Source organism: Takifugu flavidus, chromosome 10 (genome assembly GCF_003711565.1).
Source record: "Takifugu flavidus isolate HTHZ2018 chromosome 10, ASM371156v2, whole genome shotgun sequence".
NCBI lineage: Eukaryota > Metazoa > Chordata > Actinopteri > Tetraodontiformes > Tetraodontidae > Takifugu > Takifugu flavidus.
Window position 1 is genome coordinate 13,547,124 of NC_079529.1, and position 19,755 is coordinate 13,566,878.

Here is a 19,755-nt window from a genome sequence, read left to right on the forward strand (position 1 = left end):
GGTGGCAGTCTTTTCAAAGTTGGACTTTTTCCTGTCTGGATCACTTCCTGCTTGTTTACCTGAGTCACTGAGGTATTTTCAAAGCCTTTCCTCTACCACAAATCAGCTTTATGATGATTGGTGTTCAATCACAGATCATCTCACTCCCAATGTTCAAAGCTCGAATTCTAAACGCTTCAAAAAATGGTAATTTCACAAAGGAAAAAGGAACCCGAAGCTGCACGATAGCAGACAATTTTCTTCACTGTTAGAGTTGGCGGTTTAACAGTTGAAATATTTATTGACTAGAATCTCTTATTCATTGCCTAAAAAAGACTGTCCGTGTTGACTTTGGTACAGCAAAGTAAGTGAGAAGTTCCCTTTTAAGAGAAGGTGGAGGACAGGAGTCATGTGACACTCTTCAACCACTCGTGGTTCAACCTGTTTAAATAGACTGAGTTGTTGGAAAGTGACACTAGTGCACGTGTGAAGCTACAGAGACAAAAGACACATCCAGACAAACCTTCCAAGAGACACAGAACAAAACAATGTGGAGATTTTAGCAACATTTTTGGCATTAGACACATGAAAAAGGGAAGAAATTTGAGAACACATTTGAAATCCTTTCTTACGCTGTTAGCAACCATGATTGCTATTCTTCTGGTTTCAATACATTTTAAGAAAGAATGGGGGGTAGAAGTGTTTATAAATTCCAAATAAACCTTTTTCCAAATTTACTTTCAAAGGGAATTTTGTCAAATCTATAAGATGTAAGTGATTAAAAAGATATATTTTCTTATAAATATTAGGTAATGATATTACTTATATTCTCACATTTAAAATGTACAGGACATGTTCCTCAAACTAAATGATTGATGACATAATTGTGGGGAACTTTGCTGATGTGTACCGAATAATAGCGACGGAATAGACAAACAATGTGTACATATACAATGGGGGGAAAACAATATAAATTAACCAGTAACTTCAATGATGACAGTTCTTCCACTTTTTCTTTTTTTTTTTCTAAATTTCTAATCCATTAGAGTAAATGCTGAAATTCCTACAATAGTGTCCTAACCCACTCGTGACTGATTAAATTTAAGCCAGGGAGGTGCTTAATAAGACCAGAGATTGGAGGAGGTGCTACAGATACGTAAGGAAACAAATGTTAGACATGAGAACAGAGAAAGAATACAGAGACACATAACAAGACAGAGACACTAAAATATACTGGAGGGGAAAAAAGACACAAACAGAATCACAGGGGAGGAAACAGACAGCGAGTCAACTGTGAAAAGGGCGGCACTATGGCAGACGCAGACATTCCACTTGAAAAATGGCACCATATGTTTGTGTTTAGCACCAGTTCATCACATTGGTTCTGAGATTGAGAAGAGAAAAACTGCACAAGCTCGGCCCAAATAAGGGACGTCTTCAACGCATCCACCAATTGTCCCTTGAAAATCTCTGCTTCCAACAACGCAGCAAAGCTAACATAAAAACCTCATCTGGTGCATCGCATCTCTAATGGAAAATGCTCAAAGGCACTAAGACAGCCAGACTCATCAGCACATCAGTTCGGCTCAGTCTGGCCCGTTCCAGATACATGATGCACCTACATCCAGTGTTGACTGGAGGCCACTGTGTAGCACTTGCTAATGGCTATTATGCACTTGTTGAGGTGAAAGACATTCAACAGTTGCCTTAAGGTCATTTGTCATGAAGTCATGGAAAGGCCAGCATGCAGATGTTCACAGATATCAAAATGCTTTATTGTTATCTTGTCCTGCAAGACTGATCTGTGTCAATAGAAAAGCCCTTAGTGTTGTGTCGCTGTGTGATTTTCTTCTCTCTCTTGTCCCATGGATTAAAAAAATCTACAGAAAACTCTTTTCAGGGAACTGCCTTGCTAAGTCTCTCTCTGATTTGTCTCATTGCTGTGTTTCTCCTACTCCCTTCTCGCTATGTCAATGCTGCTGTGTGGACTGCTGCTGTCGCAGTGGCTTCAGATGCCTGAAAAGATGTTTTCTTGCCACGGAGCTCTCCATTCTGACTAGCATGATGAGAGGGAGGCTCTACAGTTTGTGATGAGGAAGACACTCTGAGGCCTTGATCAGTGGTTATCTCTCCTCCAGCGCCTCCCCCTTCACCTTCAGTTTTCACACTGGGGTCTGCTGAACCCAGGGAGGAAAGCTGGTCCTCCTAGCAAGATAGAGAGAGGGGAAGGAGAAGAGGAGTGGGAGCAGGAAGAGGTGGTCGCAGGAGAGAGGCCATTCAATGAGTGATGGGAGAAGTGTGAGGATTTGTAAAGGAGGTGTCCAAACACGGTACAAATAATAATAGTAATAATAATAAGAAGAATATACATAAGAAGAAAAAGAACGATAAAAATTATCGTTATGATCGTCAGTGTCAATATGTGAGAGTGTCAGAAGATGCAGGTGTGAAATGAGGAAATACCCAGAGGAGGGTTTCATTGGGAGAAAAATGGAAAACATCATAGACAAATGAAAAAAAAAAAACCCAGTTGGAATGAATATATGTTAAAGCAGTGCAGGGAGGAATTGGAAGACAAAGGACAGGAAATTAGGGATTGGAAGAATCACACGGGAAGAAAAAGATTAGACAGAGAGAGGAGAAAGAAAAAGAGCCAAATGAGTCGAGAAAGTTGATGCCGTATACCAATCAGTACCAGTAGAAATGGGAGTGTGGGAGCTGGGAAGCAGGAAAACGAGATGAGTGAGAGCTCAAACATTCAAAGCCAAAGGATCCTGAACCGCTCAGGGGATGTGGAAAGAGGCGTTTGCGGAGTGACAGACAGCAAAAATCAGTCAAATGAGTCATTTTTTCACCAGACCCAAGCTTGAGCTTCTGCGTGTGTCGCTAAAAGGAAATCAAAGACTTCACAAAATGGCTTCCGAAAATATCTAAACATTGTTGTCTGTTATTAGGAACATGCAAAAAAAAAAAGTAACAAAGAGCTGGGAACGAAAATCTAAAGAGCATCATCTGTCAACGTCCCCAATCAGAGGCTCATAAAGATCAGAGCTTTGGTACTCTTGTTTACATTATTACAGAATATAAACAGCAACGTAAAGCTGGTTTCAGAACTACTGCACAGTCTGGAGGTGTGTGTGGACGCCTCCCCTCCTTCAACCATCGGACGGCTGAAACCAAGACCAAAAACCAAACTAGACTTGGTTTAATTTGGAAAAACTTAACAATTTAACCACTTGTTCTGTATGCTTTGGTTTGAGGTTTTGAATAGTCTAAAGTGACGTGTGTGGCAAAGACAAGAGGTCCAAGATTCTGCATCCAGTAGAGGAAATGACAAATTATCACTGGATAACAAATGCACTGGTTTATCCTTTGTGGTTAAAGATATTTCCATTTCATGTAAGAAGTGAAAATAGCAAGAACAAATACAATTAGCAGGCATTTCTCTTCTCAATCAGAACCAAAAGAATGAAAACTTTTTGGACTGCTACGTGGTGCGGAATCAACTATGTTTACGAACACTGACAGTAAAATGACTAGCACGCCTTTCGGTATTTTTAGACATGAGCAACAGTGGTTCAGTATCCATAGGTGACACTAAGTGTGGCTGTTTGCTACCACCCTTTTTACACTTACCAGACTTGCTGTGTTTCTGGGCTCTGTTGTGGAGCTACTTCACACATTAAAGTAAAGTTTGACAACTTGACAATTACTGACGCTATTGAAAATTGTACTCTGGACAGAAAACACAAATAATGAAGTGGAGAAGTAGAAAGCGTGTCATACATCCTTACCCATCTCCTCCAATCTCTTTGGAATAACTTATTCTAATTTCACATTTCAAATAAAAGCCTGCAGGTGGTTCGATTTAAGAAAAATACGTAAGCAAGGTGCTAACTTAGATAACGTCATCTGATGGCCAAAACCTGCTCTTACTTTAACTACTTCCTCACTATTCAGCTAAAGAGTACATTTGGGTGCCAAGCATATATGTACAGACACACAAATCAGAAAACAGACGCACTAAAACACACAACACGTGCTCATTAATGGGTGTTTATCGAGGTAAGAAGGATTGGATCAGGTCAGATACGGAGATTTCCCATATTTCCTGCCGTTTTGTTATGAGGACATGCCAACTGGGATAAAGAACTTGATGGAGATGTGAGAACACGGGTGTAGGAAAGCACAATGGCTAAAAATGTGAGTCAAGACAACAGAAAAACAAAAGAAAATTGTGCATTTAAAATGGATTTAAAGGAAGCTTTTATTTGACTCCTCCCATTGTTGCAAAAGAGAGGAAATGTGTCATTTGGCGAACATGAACGCTGTACATTTTATGTATTATGTCTAAGCGCAACCCTCAACTGTCTGCACTTGTTTAAACAAAAACTGTGAGCCTTCTCCGACTTCTTTGCATCTGAAATTTATAGTGGATGCAAAGAGTTCAATTGAAGAAAACGTTGACACAAATGTCAACGGCTTGCAGGTTATGAACATGCAAAAAAAGGCCTGCAGGTACGAAACGAAGAATTGTTCAGCTTCACGCTACTGCAGATTTTGAATTGTCTCCTTTCCCGAGGAAATGGTTGAGACAGATTGGGTTTGTTTTAATAGGTATCCTATTTTAGGATGCAGGTCGGCATGTAGGGATCATAACAAAACACAGCTGTTGGAAACTTGTGACTCCTACACACGGACTGTTCTAGGTCACCCCCGAACTAGGACTAATATACCGTAATAGAATAAATCTGAAATATATATATGCAGAGCAGGATAACTGAATTAGTTTTTCTGTATATTTATTAAATGATTTGCTTATTGTTCTTTTATGGTCTTTTATTTCTGTTTCCATGAGACAAATTCTGCAGGAGTTGCTGCAGTTTTAGTTCACAATTTTTTTCTTGTCGTGAAACTTTCGACACTTTTAGCTGCAAAAGAAAAGTCCAAAATAGAGGCCTCTCTTGAAATAGAAGATTCTATTTACTGGATTTATGTCAGCTGATTGGGTCATGATGAACCTTTTAGCCTTCTGTTATCAATCAAAGCTAACGTGACAGGTGGGCCTGTCAGGATGTGGACCTCACAGAGCATGTGGACAGGGATATACATAGAAAATAGATGTTGAAATGAAGCAGTAGGTTATGGAGAGAGAGTGAGAGTTTGCCGGTTTGCTTATTACCTGGATACTCGGGGTGGGACAGGGGCAAGACGGGGCTGCACTAGGATGGACTGACGCCTCCCCTAAGAGAAATCACCGTATCTCATAAACAAAGGAGGAAAAGAGAGGAGAGAAGGGTTGAAAAGATTGGGGAAGGGGGGGGGAGAAGGTCGGCAAAAGGGAAATGGTGCAAAGGCTGGTGGGCACTGGAGAATGCTGATGGGGCAGTGAGGGTTAGGGGGAACAGCCACACCAAGTAACACATTCACATACATACATACACATACATACATACATACATACATACATACATACATACATACATACATACATACATACATAGATAATGAGTGAACATACAGTATGTTCAGTATGACGCAGCAGCCTGAAAGCATCACCACAGCCATGCAATGAATTATTCACAGAAATCATACTGCAGTCAAAGTTGGGCAAAGACAGGCTAGGTTAATACCTAAAGGAGCTTTTAATAGACAATTTCTGAAAGGAAATAAGTGATCCAAACCTTCCGGGCCCTGCGTAGAAAAGCAACTGCTCCCCACTGTAAAAATCATAAAGCCACGGTGGCTGACCGCTTTTACAGAAAACTGACTTCAGACCCGATTATCTTAAGATCTGTTGAAGGACGAAATCGCTTAACCAGAAAGATCTCCAAAGACAGCAGATCACGCTGTGGTGTGAGGAGAGTCAGGAAAAGATGAGAAGCTGAGTTGTCCCTCAAAGCCATTCCGCGGCCTTTGGGACTGCAGCGAACCATGCTGGGAATCATGAATCACTGATCAGTCCCAGCAGTTGCCCCCCCCCCCCCCTCAGTATTGCCATTATTTAATTTTTTGTGTTATCTGTTGTGACTGTGCTGCCTGAGTCATTGTGAATTTGTTTGTTTTCAATCTTTTCTTGCTTCTGTGCTTTGAGGGCTTTGCTCCACCCCGTCCCGCTCGGATGGTTTGTGCAGCTTTGCCTCACTCGGGGTCACTCGGTACTGACTCACTTTGCTGAGGTTCAGCAGATCATCACCCCGAGTCTGTAACTGTGCAGAGTCGGCAGCCTCTCGGTCTCTGAGGACCTTTTCATAAACACTTTCATAGCGACATCAGATTTATAAAGCTGGGGTGTATAAACTGAGTGCATCACTCACTATTTATGTTTTTTGATGTTGTTTTGTTGTTGCTCTCCTTTAGTAAAATAATTTATTGTCCATCATGGCTGTTTTGATGCGGGTTTGTGAGAAATGTAATTATTCATAAGTATTTTTGAGATTTCCTGATTGCTTTTTTTGATCGATTTTTGTGATTATTTTGAAATGTGGATACGGCAGTATGATATTTGGTTTAGTCACTTCACTTTTGTTTTTTTGCACTGTAATGGGTAAATTTGAGTTGTGTAGATGAGTTTCTCTGCCGTCTTAAGTTTATTTTGTTGGTGGTGGCTGAAAAGCCAATTTAACTGCAGGGACTTAACTTTTTTCTTTGATGGGTAGTTTGGCTGTAGAGGCATTTTCTGTCACAGTGTTTTGACTATTATTTAAATAAGAGCTTAAGAGCTGCATTATATCCCCACTTCAACTTCCTTCCTTTGTGTCTAAAACATGTATTAACAAAAAACTATCATTTTCTGTTAACCAACATTTTTTGGCGCTCGCCGAGCAGTTGTTTGTTGAACGTCAATTCATCACAACCAGAAAACAGAAAAAAAAACAAAGATTTCTGCACAAAGAGTTGCTAAATGGTGTTCAGATGATGTAAAATAAAAATGTAAGATTTAAGAAAACTGTAACTGATGATATTAAGTTATCAAGTTTTATAACTTTTATATTCATGTACAGTTAAACTGGATCTGTGGAATATGGAGAGATTATGGGCATACACCTGAGGCACGAGAAACGATGCTCTACAGGTTCAGGAGGACACAAAGGACAGATGTTTCCAGGTTCAGTTGTATTTGTGGTCCCTGGAAGTTTGTGTTAAAGTGCCTCTTATATGATTTTCCTGTTTTTTGTCCTGAACTGGGGATATATGCATTAAATGGCAACAATGCAAACATATTGAAATAGAATTCACATGCAGGTGTAATTTATATATTGCTATATTTCCTGGGAAATATATTTTAGTTACTATTAGTTTCCTGCAGTGATTTTTAACTAGTAGATTTTGATGATTTGCACTATCAGGACTCAATTCAGGCAGCTTATAAACTCTTTTATCATATTGTGGTTTCATTGCCAGTCTAGTGGAAAAGAAGTCCAAAATAAAAAACTACATTTTTCTTATGGATCTGAAAGAAACTACAATGCTAAAGTGTTTAAATATGTATACACAGTGCAATTGAGAGTTCCCAGACTCTTTTAGCTTTTAAACATTTTGTGACTTCAGGTTCAGATTTTTCCTCATTATTCTACACTCAATATCCAAGAATGAAAAAGTGAAAAGTATTTAAAATTCTTTGGGGGCAAATTTATTCAAAGGAAAAGTTAAATTTTGTATTGACAAAAGTGGTTATTTTCAGGTTTGTCGGTGTTTTGTCCTCCCTACAGCTGTAATTACCCTCATGTATCTCTTCACAATATCTAAGATGCTCCTTCACTATGACTGTAGTCCATCTGCGGCAAATTTAAATTACCGTGCATGTCTTAGAAAGACACACTCACCAATACAAGTTCTGCCAAGACCTCAGATGGGAAAACCTTTATGGGCCCCACAATCTGGCCATGATGGATCCAGCAAAGGAAGAGGTTTTTGCCCCTGTCCAGGAGAGGAGCCTTACTGAGTGGGAGTGGACATTTTCCAGCCTGGGCCCTGGATTTCAGTCTGTGTCTGAGCAGCTGCAGGCTCTCTGAGGGGATTAAGGATAGGCTCACCCAGGTTGATGTCCCTACATGCTTTGAAGTTCCTGTGGAACTTGCTGTAAACATGGACAAACGGCTACAAGTGTTGGTCTTGGGGTTCTGGGTTGTGTCTGTCTTTGTCCTGCAGAGGGTGGTGTGGAGCACAAATGGTGGCAGCTGGCACTGCAGGCAGGCGCACCTGTAGGCAATTTACATCTTGCTGCCTATTTAAGCAAGTTGTGCCTGCCTGTCAGTGCCAGGGTGTCTGTTCATCTTCCTCGTCGTGTGCTGGGTATTTGTTCAGCTTCCCTTGTCGCGTGTTGGTGAGTTTTGGCTTCCCTCGTCGTGTTTTGGTGTTATGCATTTCCTGGACGACTGCTCTTGTTCCCTGTTTCCTGGAGGGCCGTCTCCTGTTCCCTGGAGGGCCGCTCCTGTTCCCGAGTTTCTCTGAGTTACATGACTTGTCCAGGCTTCCTAAGTTTTACCTAGACCTAAATGAGATTTCCAATAAGACCTGAGCAATGTCCTTGCCACCACATCACCCATAGGACTGTTCCACAGAGCTCTTTTGTGGTATACCACCATCCACAGGTCAAGCAGAGATAAGGAAGAGGAAGGATTTTTCCTTGTGGAAATGGTCTTGGCCCTGTGGCCCTGTATTCTCTAGTGCAGACTTAAGAACATCATGGTGAAGAACTGGTGCCCCTTATCACTTATCTCATTTGGCTTTGAGCTTCTATAAGAGCTCTGTATCTCTACCAAGCATACCCTTTGCAAAGGTCTCTTGAAAACTTCCGGGTGATCTATATAGAACTCGACTGATCCGACATTCCCAATAGTCAATGGATTTTTTCACGGGTAATACGGTCATCCTCACTGTGGTCAACTGCCTTTTAAAGATGTCTCATTTGCTTTGCCTATGATGCCCTCCACCAAGGAGATGGCAGAGAAAGTCTGGTTTCATTATTTTGGCTCCGTGGTCTTCCTCCAGCCTGGGGCTTCCAGTTCACCTCTCAGTTCTGTTAGGACTTCTGCAAACTGCTCAGTGCATCAACCAGTGTCTCCTCTGGCTTTTAAAACTAATGGCCATATGCAGAGGTACAAGCAAGAGATGGAAATAACCCTCTCTAAGACCATCAAGTTGGGCTCGGCAGCTCCTGTGAGTATTCCCACAACTCCCTCCCTGTGTCTTCCCTAGTCATGTCCCCATCCTATCTATGGGTACCAAACCCCCACTCTTCTGGACCTAGAGAATGAGGTCTCTCTTCCTTTGACACACGGCCTGGGTAGCCGATATCACCTCACTTGGAGGAATGCTTGGGCAGCTCACCTCGACACAAGCACTGAGTGCCAGAGGTCTGCCAAATATCATCACACCCCTGAAAACTTGCTATCATGTGGGCCAGAAGGTCTGGTTTTCCACACTTGGTTTCTGCTGCAAACTAGGTCTCTGATTTCTTGGCCCCTTCCTGATCTCCAGGATCATCAAACCAGTTCAGCCTTAGCTTCCTTGGACCATGAGTGTCCATCCCACTTTCCAAGTTTCCAGCATCACACTCACCAAAAACAGCTGATTGATACCTCCCTCCAACCCACCTCCACTACCCAGGTTCCTTTATGAAGACACAGATTAGAGATTTTCATTGACTCAATCTGGACATCAAAAAATGTCCATTGAGGAGGATGGGTATTGCCATATCTTGTGTGATTCCTGTTTTATTTTAGCAGTTTAGGTTTCTGGTTGTGTGTCTTTAGTTTTACCTTTGTTTAAGTAGTTTAAGACTTTTACATGTGTCTCATTACCTTCCCAACTGGGCATAATGGGCCTGTTCAATCATGCTGTATTTAGCTTCTGTGGCAGATTGTCTTGATTACTCATGTCTGCAACCTCTCTCGTGTGTTTATTCCTTGTTGGTCTCTCATGTATGATGGTGTTTGGTAACTTTCAACCTCTCCTATTGCCTCCATCTGCTTTTAAGAGTTTGTTTCCTTGATTTTGATACCTTGTCTTTGGTTTACACTTGTATCCAAGCTCCTGCCCCTTTTTACAGATTCTCTGATCAAACCAAGATTGAACCTTTTGTCCTTTGCATCATATTTAGAGAATCCCAGGCACAGCTCATCACCTGACCAAGACCATCCTGATGGGGAAGCCTGATCAAGACAGCATCATGTTGTGCGAGAACTTTCAATGGTAGGCACAGAGAATTTAATAAAAACCTAACACAAGCAAACTTAGGGCAACAAACGAGTCAAAGGTTCACATTCTAACAAGAGCAGGACTCAAAGCACACAGCCAAGACAACGCAGGAGTGGCTTAGAGACAACTGAATGTCCCCAACCCTGACCTGAACTCCATCCAACATCTTGTATTTTTATGTAGTATTCTTTCAACTCTGGCATTTATTCTTCTGAGCGAAGGATGAATTTTGGTACATGGAAACATGTCTCATATTGTGCATATGACACTTTGAAACTTGAATTCAGGTCATAGTAGTTCTTTCAGGTCTAGCATCAACACAACTGAACCCAAAGACATTTTAACTCATATCTCACCAATCTAAACCTAAAGTGTCTTATGTAGTCCTGTTGACTCTCTGCTAGAGCTCAAAGAACCATGAAGAGTATGTTTCCAACAGAATGTTTTTTTTGTTTTTTAACAGCAAATGGGTCAAGTGAGCAAACTAGGTAGTAGATAATCACCATCATAGGGTATTGAGGGGAACAGAAACACAGATACTGGTCAGGTGCAGTCAGACCACACAGACACAAAATCAAAGCAGGGAGGGAGCGAAGAGAGGCAATGGGAGCAGCACAGGCATCAGACAAGAAAAGCGGCAGAAGGCTCACAGACCTGATCAGGGAAAATCCTGGGTTTGGGCTCCACTATGGGTCCTCCCCTTAACTCATCCTCCACGGCTACGAGTCTTGGAAGCAGAGAGATAGAGAAAGAGAGAAAAAGGGGGAGCAGAAAGTAAGGGAGTATTGTGAATCCATGATGATCAACAAACAGTCAAACAGATCTGTCTCTGCAGCACACTGACAGCTGGTTACTTGTACAGCTGCTAGAACATGATGATCAGATCAATATTTCTTGACTGTGGCATTTTATTCTGATTGTATTGTTTTCAGGTATAGTTTCTGATCTCATAATATAAGGTCTAACTGAGGTGCTGGGTGACTGTTTTTTAAGACTGTTACTGTTGGTGGTTTTCATTAGATGCGTGATTATCCACCAGCCGGGGAAGGGGTTTGGTCCATACAGGGTCAGTTAAGGACAGCATACATGCAAGGTCATCATGCATTTATACAGGTAACACACGTAGACTGAATAGTCCAATAAATGCCAGAGGGAAAACAGTGTGATTACAACTTTCTGAAGATGACTGGACTGATTTTGTTGGACCCACTAATTTCCTGTTACACACAAAGAACAACATAAAAGCAAAACCAAAAAAAAAAACCCCAAACAGGCTTGCAATTTATTTTTTGAATAAGATCAGATTATAAAGGTGCAAAAAGAAGCAACGGATACGTCTGTCACATTTTTTCAGCTGGGTAATATGACCGGAAGGAGTTCAATACATTCACATTATTTTATTCAGGAAACAGAAACAAGAATCCGACAAAAAGAAAGTAATATCTGGACATTTTATTCCATAAAGAGTGTACAGATGGTTGTTGGCTTACAAAACAAGTGATGAAGAATTAACACAATTATAAGTATTTGTCCAAAGAAACAGTTGAACAGAGGAATATACAGCAAAAACAGTTTGATGTGATTTGAAGACGGCGGTAATGGTGATTAATGTGTGATGTTACAAAAAGTCCATTGTTTTCTGTTAAAATTCAGTTGTGCTTCAAGTATGTGTGCTTTTGAGATCAAGTTATGCAGGTAGTTAAAATAATGCATGTATCCACCGGCACGAGGCCGCGATTTTGCTACAGATAAATAATCTGACAAAGTCAGTGGAGCAGAAAAACACACCTGGATTAAACAACCGCTGCAGTTGTTTCATTTGCCAACACCAGCGCTGTATTCCTGATGTGAAACTCACCTTTCAGCAGTTCGCTGGTGGTATTGGGGGCACAGCGCCACATCCACATGGTACAAAGATGATTTTATAGTATTATGAATTATTTGCAACTACATTGTCTGCCATCACTGTGCGCCGTGCCAGTCAACATCTCTGATGTTTCTGTGATCAAATAATGCAGTGAAGTTTGATTTTTTTTTTTAAATGAGCAGATATGAATGATGAAAAATGAAGAAACACCTATAAATATAAATATTAGCGTTGTAACGTTATGCGAGTCCAACCTGCTAAAATGACCTCTTGACCTCTCCTGAGTAATGTGCTGAATGTTGTTCTGGGTCCAATTACAGCAATGGTTAGAGTAAAAAACTGTCAGTGGAAAAGGTTCAACTGGAATCCCCGTAAGAATTACCCACTTAACCCTTGTGTGGTGTTCGGGTCTGTGGGACCCGTTTTCACTTTTTATTAAAAGAAAAATGATAAAATTAATTAATTTTATCACCACACAAGGGTTAAGCGCTATTGTAAAGCAAAATCCACTGAAAAGTTTTGCTGAAACTCTTGCGAAAAAGTGTTGTTATTGCAAACAGGAAGAAGTCAGGATTACCGGGAGAGGCGTGGTGGTCACAGGTGTACAGGAGATGTATCCACATCTGACACTCAAATATAATCTAGGTCTCAGAAGCGAAAAGGAAAATAACAAATAACAATTATTTTGTTAACTGCTTAAGTACTGACTAGTCACCAGACATCACCAATGATGGGCCGTCTGTTGAAAATCATAGATATGCACAGCAAAATTATACAGATAGAATAACTCTTTCACACTCAAAGAAATAAGAAAATCAATAATATGAAGTAAACTCTTTCAATAAGATGTAAATAGTCCACAAATAATATACAAAAAAGCCAAAAACAAGTTGAGAATTTAGAAACACCCTTTGCAGACCTCATGTCATATGTTTCATGTTTTCTCTGTGCCATTTTGCACTTTTACAGTCTTATTTAGACACTTTATATATATCTTAGTTTCTGTATACAGTACATCTATTTCTGCCCGTCTTTAGCTTATCTATCTATAAGAGCAGCTATTGCAAGTCTGAAATAATTCTGTACAGATATACTATGAATTATAATTTGAAATAGATTATTACTACATCAGGGATGAGATTTTATATTTTACACAGCAAGCGCACTGTTACGAATAATGCTCGGATACAGCATACAGTCAGGAGAAGTTAAATATTTTATCTCTATTTAATCAACAGGAAAGCAAAATACTGTATTTCATGCTGACTAATGGGCCCACTTCCCTGAAAGAAAATAAATCAATAAAAGTGCTACAGGTGAGGTGGATTATAACCTAAAACTCAATATCTGGCTTTGGTGTAAATGGGTTAGATGAGAAGAAAACATGTTTGCTGAGCTAAAGGGAGCCTGTGAATGTGTTCTGGTCCCACAGTTAAAACGTTAACGGCCTGCAGAGCATTTGGGCTTCTCTGAAAGCAAAACCTGTTATTTCGACAGTTTTTCAAGCCTTCACAGGATCCGTGATTCCTGGATTACTCCTTGGTGCAGAACCTGAGCTTGGAGTGGATGACTGCCGTGTGCCTCTATGTGAACAGAAGATTAAAACCGCTTTAAATGACCAATCTGGAGCACATTCGGTCCAGTGAAATGAGACTCCTCACTCCTCCTCATCCATATTTTCTGCAAGCCTCTGCTCAAATGCATTACACTTCAGACGTGTTAAGGCAGTGCTGCAGCCTCTCAGTGTGTTTAATGTGGCTCAGTTGTGTAAAACTGCATTGGAAGCATCCAGATATGCTACTCAAACACTTGTGTGGTCAGGTGACCACGTTAGCACTGTACACTCGAGTGCGGCAGATTCATTTTCTTCTACCGCAGTTGAGCACTATTGAGGGCTTGGTTTCGGTGCTCTGCGTGGCTGTTTTCTTTATGTCTCTGTGGAGGAATATTCATCATCGCTCGCCTCCCTCCTCTTCATGTTTCACCACAACCACGTGTGGATGCAGAAGAGGGTGAATTCAGTCCCCATGTTCACTCAGTAAAATGACACATTGTTATTTTGAAATAGATGAGCTCATTTTTCTTCAAGGTCCAAAACCTGTTCTTGTTTTTAAAGAAGTGCTCACATTTCTGGAATGTTCCTTTAAAATCTCAATTTAAGAAAAGGATTCATCTGAAAGATTCCTGAGATCCAGATAATAACTCTGCTTAAAAAATGGATGATGGAAACTGCAACAGTTAGTGTGAAGAGGTGACTTTACTGTATATACAAGGTTAGGCCGTTAAAGATGTGTTCCCAAAAAAGTCGAGCAGGACTGTCTCTGTCTTCATTCCACGTCTTCTTTCCTGGAGTGGATTAGAAGTGGCAAGTCACAGAGATCCACCCTTGCAATTGCACCACAGATTATTATAAGACGTAAACAGTTAAAAAAAAAAAAAAAAAGCAAAAAAAAAAAACACCTACTTTTTAAACCTTCACTATATCCACGCATCACAGATAGTTTTCAGTGTTTTCACACTCAAAACTTTTGTGGTCAATCAACATCTACAGACTCAAAGATTAAAATGTTACTCTCTTCAATAGCAAATCCTGTTGTGAGGTACTGTAAACTGCAGAGTTACAACAAGAGATCAGAACACCCCTTTATCCTTTGTAATTCAGAAGAAACGCTCTCCTTCGTCACATGATCTCTGTGATTATCAAAGAGCCGGTCTGTCCCTTCATAGTCTCCTATTTCATTTGACGCTCATAACATGTCTTCAACTTTGGTTTGGATAGCTCTCTGCGGGTCACTCAGAGTTAAACGACTTAATAAAATGGCCACCTGCCCTCCAGTGTTGTTTGGAAGGCAACAACCCAAAAAATATGGACTGGGTCACATTAGAGAGGATCCACACAATTCTGCTGTTCCCACTAACTGTATGGCATCAGTCAGTTCCAACAATCTTAACTCAATAAGTCAGTGCCTCTTGCAATGCTCCACATACAGAGAACGCCCTCCATCCCGACGGTAGCTTCTATTTACCTGTTAATGATTCCTTTAATTTGGGAGTCTTTCTCCACCTGCTGCTGCCGTAGCCGTCTCTCACTGTCGTCAAGGCGATTCTGGTACTGCAGAAGGATCTTGTTGGTCTGCTGCTCCTGCACGAGGAGCCGCCGCTCGTACTCCTCCAGCTTTTTATGGGACATTAGAAGCCGGTCCTTCAGAGCTTTGATCTCCTCCTCGTACTCCCGTACCTGAGGTGCAGAGATTAGTGACACTGATCACAGATACGCTTGTGCTCATCTCAGGGGTCAATGAAGAATCTCAATCCTCCTTCAGAGTGTGTCGCTGCAGATAAGGAACCTGCTACATTGTGGAGAATGTGAATTGGCATTGCTTTGATTTTTGATTGATGTTATGATGGCAGTTACACCTACCCTGTCCATGCGTGACTCATCCATACTCTTGGAATACTCCTTCAGTTTGAACTCTTCACGGTCAATCCGAGAGCTTTCGATGTCAGCAGACAGATGAGGCATGTTGGAAACCCAGGCTACCGTTCGCTCATTAACCGGGGTTGGTGGATTTAATGTAGATGGAGACTGGGAGCCCTGGGGAGAGAAGCACAGCACTCAAAATGATCATGAGTAGATCCCCATCAGTCTCATAGCAAGGGATTCTCTGCAGATTCTCTGCAAGTGATTCTATGCTAACAGCTGTGTTGTTGAACGGTCACACTGACTGTAAACTACAGTCAAAAAAGATGCTACTTGATGCATGTGCAAGCTGTTGCTCTAATGTTACAGCTGACGGGGAGGAGACAAGGGAGAAGGCAAATGGCTAAGAAAAAGGAAAAAAGAGCAAAAACTCATTGGCCCACTCAATGGCTACAAGGCTACAAAGAATGGCTACAAAGAAAGAACTATTAAGAAAGAACTATCAAGTGCATACAGAGATTTCATTTTTAAGTAGCAGGGAAAAGTGAAACAATTGGGGATGTTTTTGCATGATGAATAAACATGATTAATCCTCACTTACTCCGTGATTACTCGAAAGAAAAAAAGTTTCTGGGATTAGTGAGAGAATGACAGCACTGTATAGGGTGCATTAAGAGCACAGCTTATTTTAGTGGTCTGTATTGGTTTTCTGTGTCTAGACATCGCTGAGAGTTACATTTTGTGAATTTTCATTGCCCACTGTAAATACAAGAGGCCAGAGCGTATCAGAATTGGCCGTATTCTGAACGTAGACGTTACCTGTTTGCTCATGGTGGGTTTGAGCAGGTGTTGCTGAGATGGCGGCTGCTGCTGCGGTGACTGTTGAGCGTTCTGACTCATGGTTCCCTGTGGACTCTGGCTTTCCCTGATAGAGCTCTGCTGATGGGGCAGGCCCGGAGCCACGCTGTCTTTAACAGACAGCTGCCGGCCCCCATGCTGCCTGCCTACGTAGCTGGACTCTGGTGACTGGAGGAGGTTGCCGCTCTGAGGTCGTGTCTTTGCCGGAGCAGCTGGTGCAACAGCAGCGCTGACAGATAGCTGGTGGGAGGTCTGGGACTTAACGCGGTGGGAGGAAGGTGGAGCAACAGAGCTTTGACGCATAGGTTGGACTGTGGAGGGGGGCGTGGCGGCAAGGGAGGACTGGGAGGTTCCTGTCTGGGAGGTCATGTTGATCATTTGCTGTTGTTGAAGGTTATCCTTTGGAAACGAACCAAAAAAACAAGCCGAGTGTTACAAATGAAGTCGCTAGAATCGGCGTAAGAACATTAATGTTCCAGGATGATGCTTTTTATGTACCTGCACTTGCATTGACATTTGCCTGCGTCCATAATCCACCCTGCTGTAGTCGTCACTGTAGCTGTGTGAGTGGATGATACTGGGCTGGCCCAGATGGCCATCCCTTGTCCTCAGAGTGGATAGGTCCTCACTGCGAGAGAAGCCCCCGTGGGCAAACTGTGGGGTGTAGGCCTGGTGAGAGGACTGATGGTCTGGGGCCAGGAGCAGGGGTGCTGGGGGTTGTGCTCGACTGTGCTGGTGATGAAGCTGTTGCTGTTGAGGCCCATCATCGGTAGCCAGATGAAAGAGGGGATTCTGGAAGGAAAGTGGGTAGCGCATGGCGGCGGCCTGCTGTTGCTGTTGCTGGGACAGTGAGTCAGTGGTGGTGCCCAACTGGCTCAGACGAAGGCGACCAGACATGCTGGAGCCACCAGAGCCAGCTGACAACCTCCCACCGGACCGCAGCTGGCTGCTCAGGCCCGACCCCAGGCCACCACCGCCTCCGCCGCTTAACCCTCCGAAGCTGCTCATGCCAGCGATGGAGGCCTGGGAGGAGTTGAGCATGTCCACCGACTGGAGGTTAGACATGCTGTTCATTCGAGAATCCTGGAGGTCCATCATAAATACGCTTTTATTGACAATGAGCACCTAATTAATGGAGGACATGAGAGGCTAATGTGCCCCTGTTATTATGTATGTTAGGTGGCCACAGATGATATGGGTGAGGGTGGTACAGGTGTTTTTTACCACAAGCCCCAGATATTTGAAGGTATTTTCCAGGAAATACCTCTAGGATGAGTTGCGTGGTGAATCGGTAGGGGAAGAAAGCAGATGTCATGATATTCTACCTTCTCAATCACGTGATGGCCGATTATATGCCGTATGACTAGCATGCTCGTCATACCAGCCTCCCATAGATAGAGATAAAAACTAGCGGATGGGATGATGATTTGCCCAAATCAGAGTGATAAAACTCACCTTGGGATCTGGTTCTGTGATGTCCGAGCTGCTGGTGCAGTAGGCTGGGCTGGACCGGGCCAAGGGTGGGCGGGACACATAAAACATGTCTTTGGACGTCTGATGGGGGTGGTCTCGGTCTTGAAAACTCATCTGGGTGCGGGATGGGATGACCCCTCCCGGGGAGGTTGGGGAAGGCAAACGAGTGATATCTATACAGCTGGGAAACAGCAGCGAGTAAGATCCAGCAACAACATCATACAGAAAGTAATTACAGCTCAAATCATCCAGGCGCTAATTGTTCACTCAAAATAAAGACCTGTCAGCGTCCACTGAGACTTAATCATTTTGTGCGTGCGTGATTTGCATCAACAGAACGTGATGCTAACCCAATGACAGAAACTACCTTGAACAAATGACTTCTTTTCATTGATTTAATTTCATTTTTAAGCGTCATTAAGCGTCATTCTTCTATAATCAATGTCGCTTCAACAGTAATGACAGGCGAGCAAGTGACAGCGAGAGGCTGGCGCTGATGCGGCAGGAATGTGTCTGTAATTATGCTCCAGCTGATTAACACTGGCTTGAAACTCGACCGAGATTTTTGTCAGTGAATCAAATACTGCTAGTGCGCACTAGAGGTGCACGTAGGTGCAACGTCGTACTGGCTGCTGCACCACTCGTTGCAATTTTGGAAGATAACCAGCATCTGTGCTCACTCTGAAGCTCTCCCACTACTGGTCTACTAGTGGGAATGGCTTCTTCAGCAGTTGCGTGTTTTAGCCTACATTTACAAATGACCCATTTTTTAGTTACGGGACAGCCGAGAGGATCTGAAGAGAATTTACTGGCCAGGAAACAAGAAACGCGACTGTGGCCCTCGTGCAACAAGTTGTGTAGTAAATAGTGTAAAAATGCTACGTACCTATTAAGATCCCTCATCATGTAGTTTTGGAAATCGGAAGAGATTCCCCTGGTAAAACTGGGCCGTGACAGCAGTCTGTCCGTCTGATGGCTGGGCTGCCTCTGCAGATGTGGGTTCCGGAGGGCCACACTGATGTCATTGAGGAGACGAGGCAAAGGGCCCAGTTTGATGATGGCGTCCTGCGGGAAGAAAAAAAGAGCGGTACCTTTGAGTCGCTGAAATGAAATCATTTAGGGGCATTACAGCTACCTCCGGACTGGTGCTGGGGAATATTGTGACCAAACATCTGAGATCCAGTCCAAAATTTGATAATCTTGTTTTTTGTTAAAAAAGTAATAAAGCTGACATTTTCTTCACTTTTTTCCCCTCACTTTAAAAGCCTGAGGAACAGCATCTTCCTCACACCTGCTGTGTCTATTGTACCATCCTTGAAAGTAGTTGGACCCAATAACACAGATCTGAATTTAAAAATCCTTGGTTGGAAAGTAAAATGTAAGTAAAGTAAAGTGCTTCAAAATATTAACATTAAAGACAAAAATGCTGCTGCAGTAGTTAAATAACAAATCATTTAAATTCATTTTCTAATACATTTACAATTAAAAATATATTGTTTGTGCCTTTGGACTAAGTGTAAAAAAACAAGCAGCCACAGTGTTGAGGTAAAAAAAAAAAAAAAAAAAATATATATATATATTACATGTGACATAATATTTACTTTGCTGAGTTGAGCCAGGACCTCCCACAGCAGACTGTGCAATATGGACAATTCTCGGCCAAGGTCAATGTATCCCTCAAAGCCCCCTGCATTGCTGACACTGTCTACGTTGGAAATCTCATACAGGAACTGCTGCATAGAGTCCCATTCCATCTCTAAAAACTCATTCATGAAACACATATACTCCTCTTTGTTGCCAAACCTGCGGTGGGCAGAGAAAGGAGAGGAGACCAGTAAGGACATAATAGAGAAAACAAAGAAGTTGGGGCTGATAGACAGACAGATAGAACACTGACACGCCTACTTGCGCAGTATAAAGCTAATACAACTGATTCCCTGCAGTCAGTGTGAGT

At 42.2% G+C, this 19,755-nt stretch overlaps 1 protein-coding gene across 15 annotated transcripts in view; it reads right to left on the reverse strand.

Annotated features, from left to right (window-relative positions):
- The window catches only part of syngap1b (synaptic Ras GTPase activating protein 1b), a 63,903-nt gene that overhangs the window by 2,707 nt on the left and 41,441 nt on the right, over positions 1-19,755 (reverse strand). For 9 of the 15 annotated variants that reach the window (XM_057044473.1, XM_057044476.1, XM_057044474.1 and 6 more), the window contains 9 exons: positions 19,403-19,604; positions 18,688-18,866; positions 17,784-17,982; positions 16,827-17,411; positions 16,290-16,727; positions 15,471-15,644; positions 15,076-15,287; positions 10,837-10,909; positions 254-2,184 (listed from right to left, as the gene is read on the reverse strand). In XM_057044473.1, the coding sequence (XP_056900453.1) occupies positions 1,945-2,184; positions 10,837-10,909; positions 15,076-15,287; positions 15,471-15,644; positions 16,290-16,727; positions 16,827-17,411; positions 17,784-17,982; positions 18,688-18,866; positions 19,403-19,604 (2,302 nt within the window). In that variant the 3' untranslated portion in view covers positions 254-1,944. Of the gene's footprint in view, positions 1-253; positions 2,185-5,161; positions 5,224-10,836; positions 10,910-11,619; positions 14,396-15,075; positions 15,288-15,470; positions 15,645-16,289; positions 16,728-16,826; positions 17,412-17,783; positions 17,983-18,687; positions 18,867-19,402; positions 19,605-19,755 lie in introns of those variants that run through there. The other 6 variants (XM_057044479.1, XM_057044477.1, XM_057044478.1 and 3 more) reach the window with 6 other exon arrangements.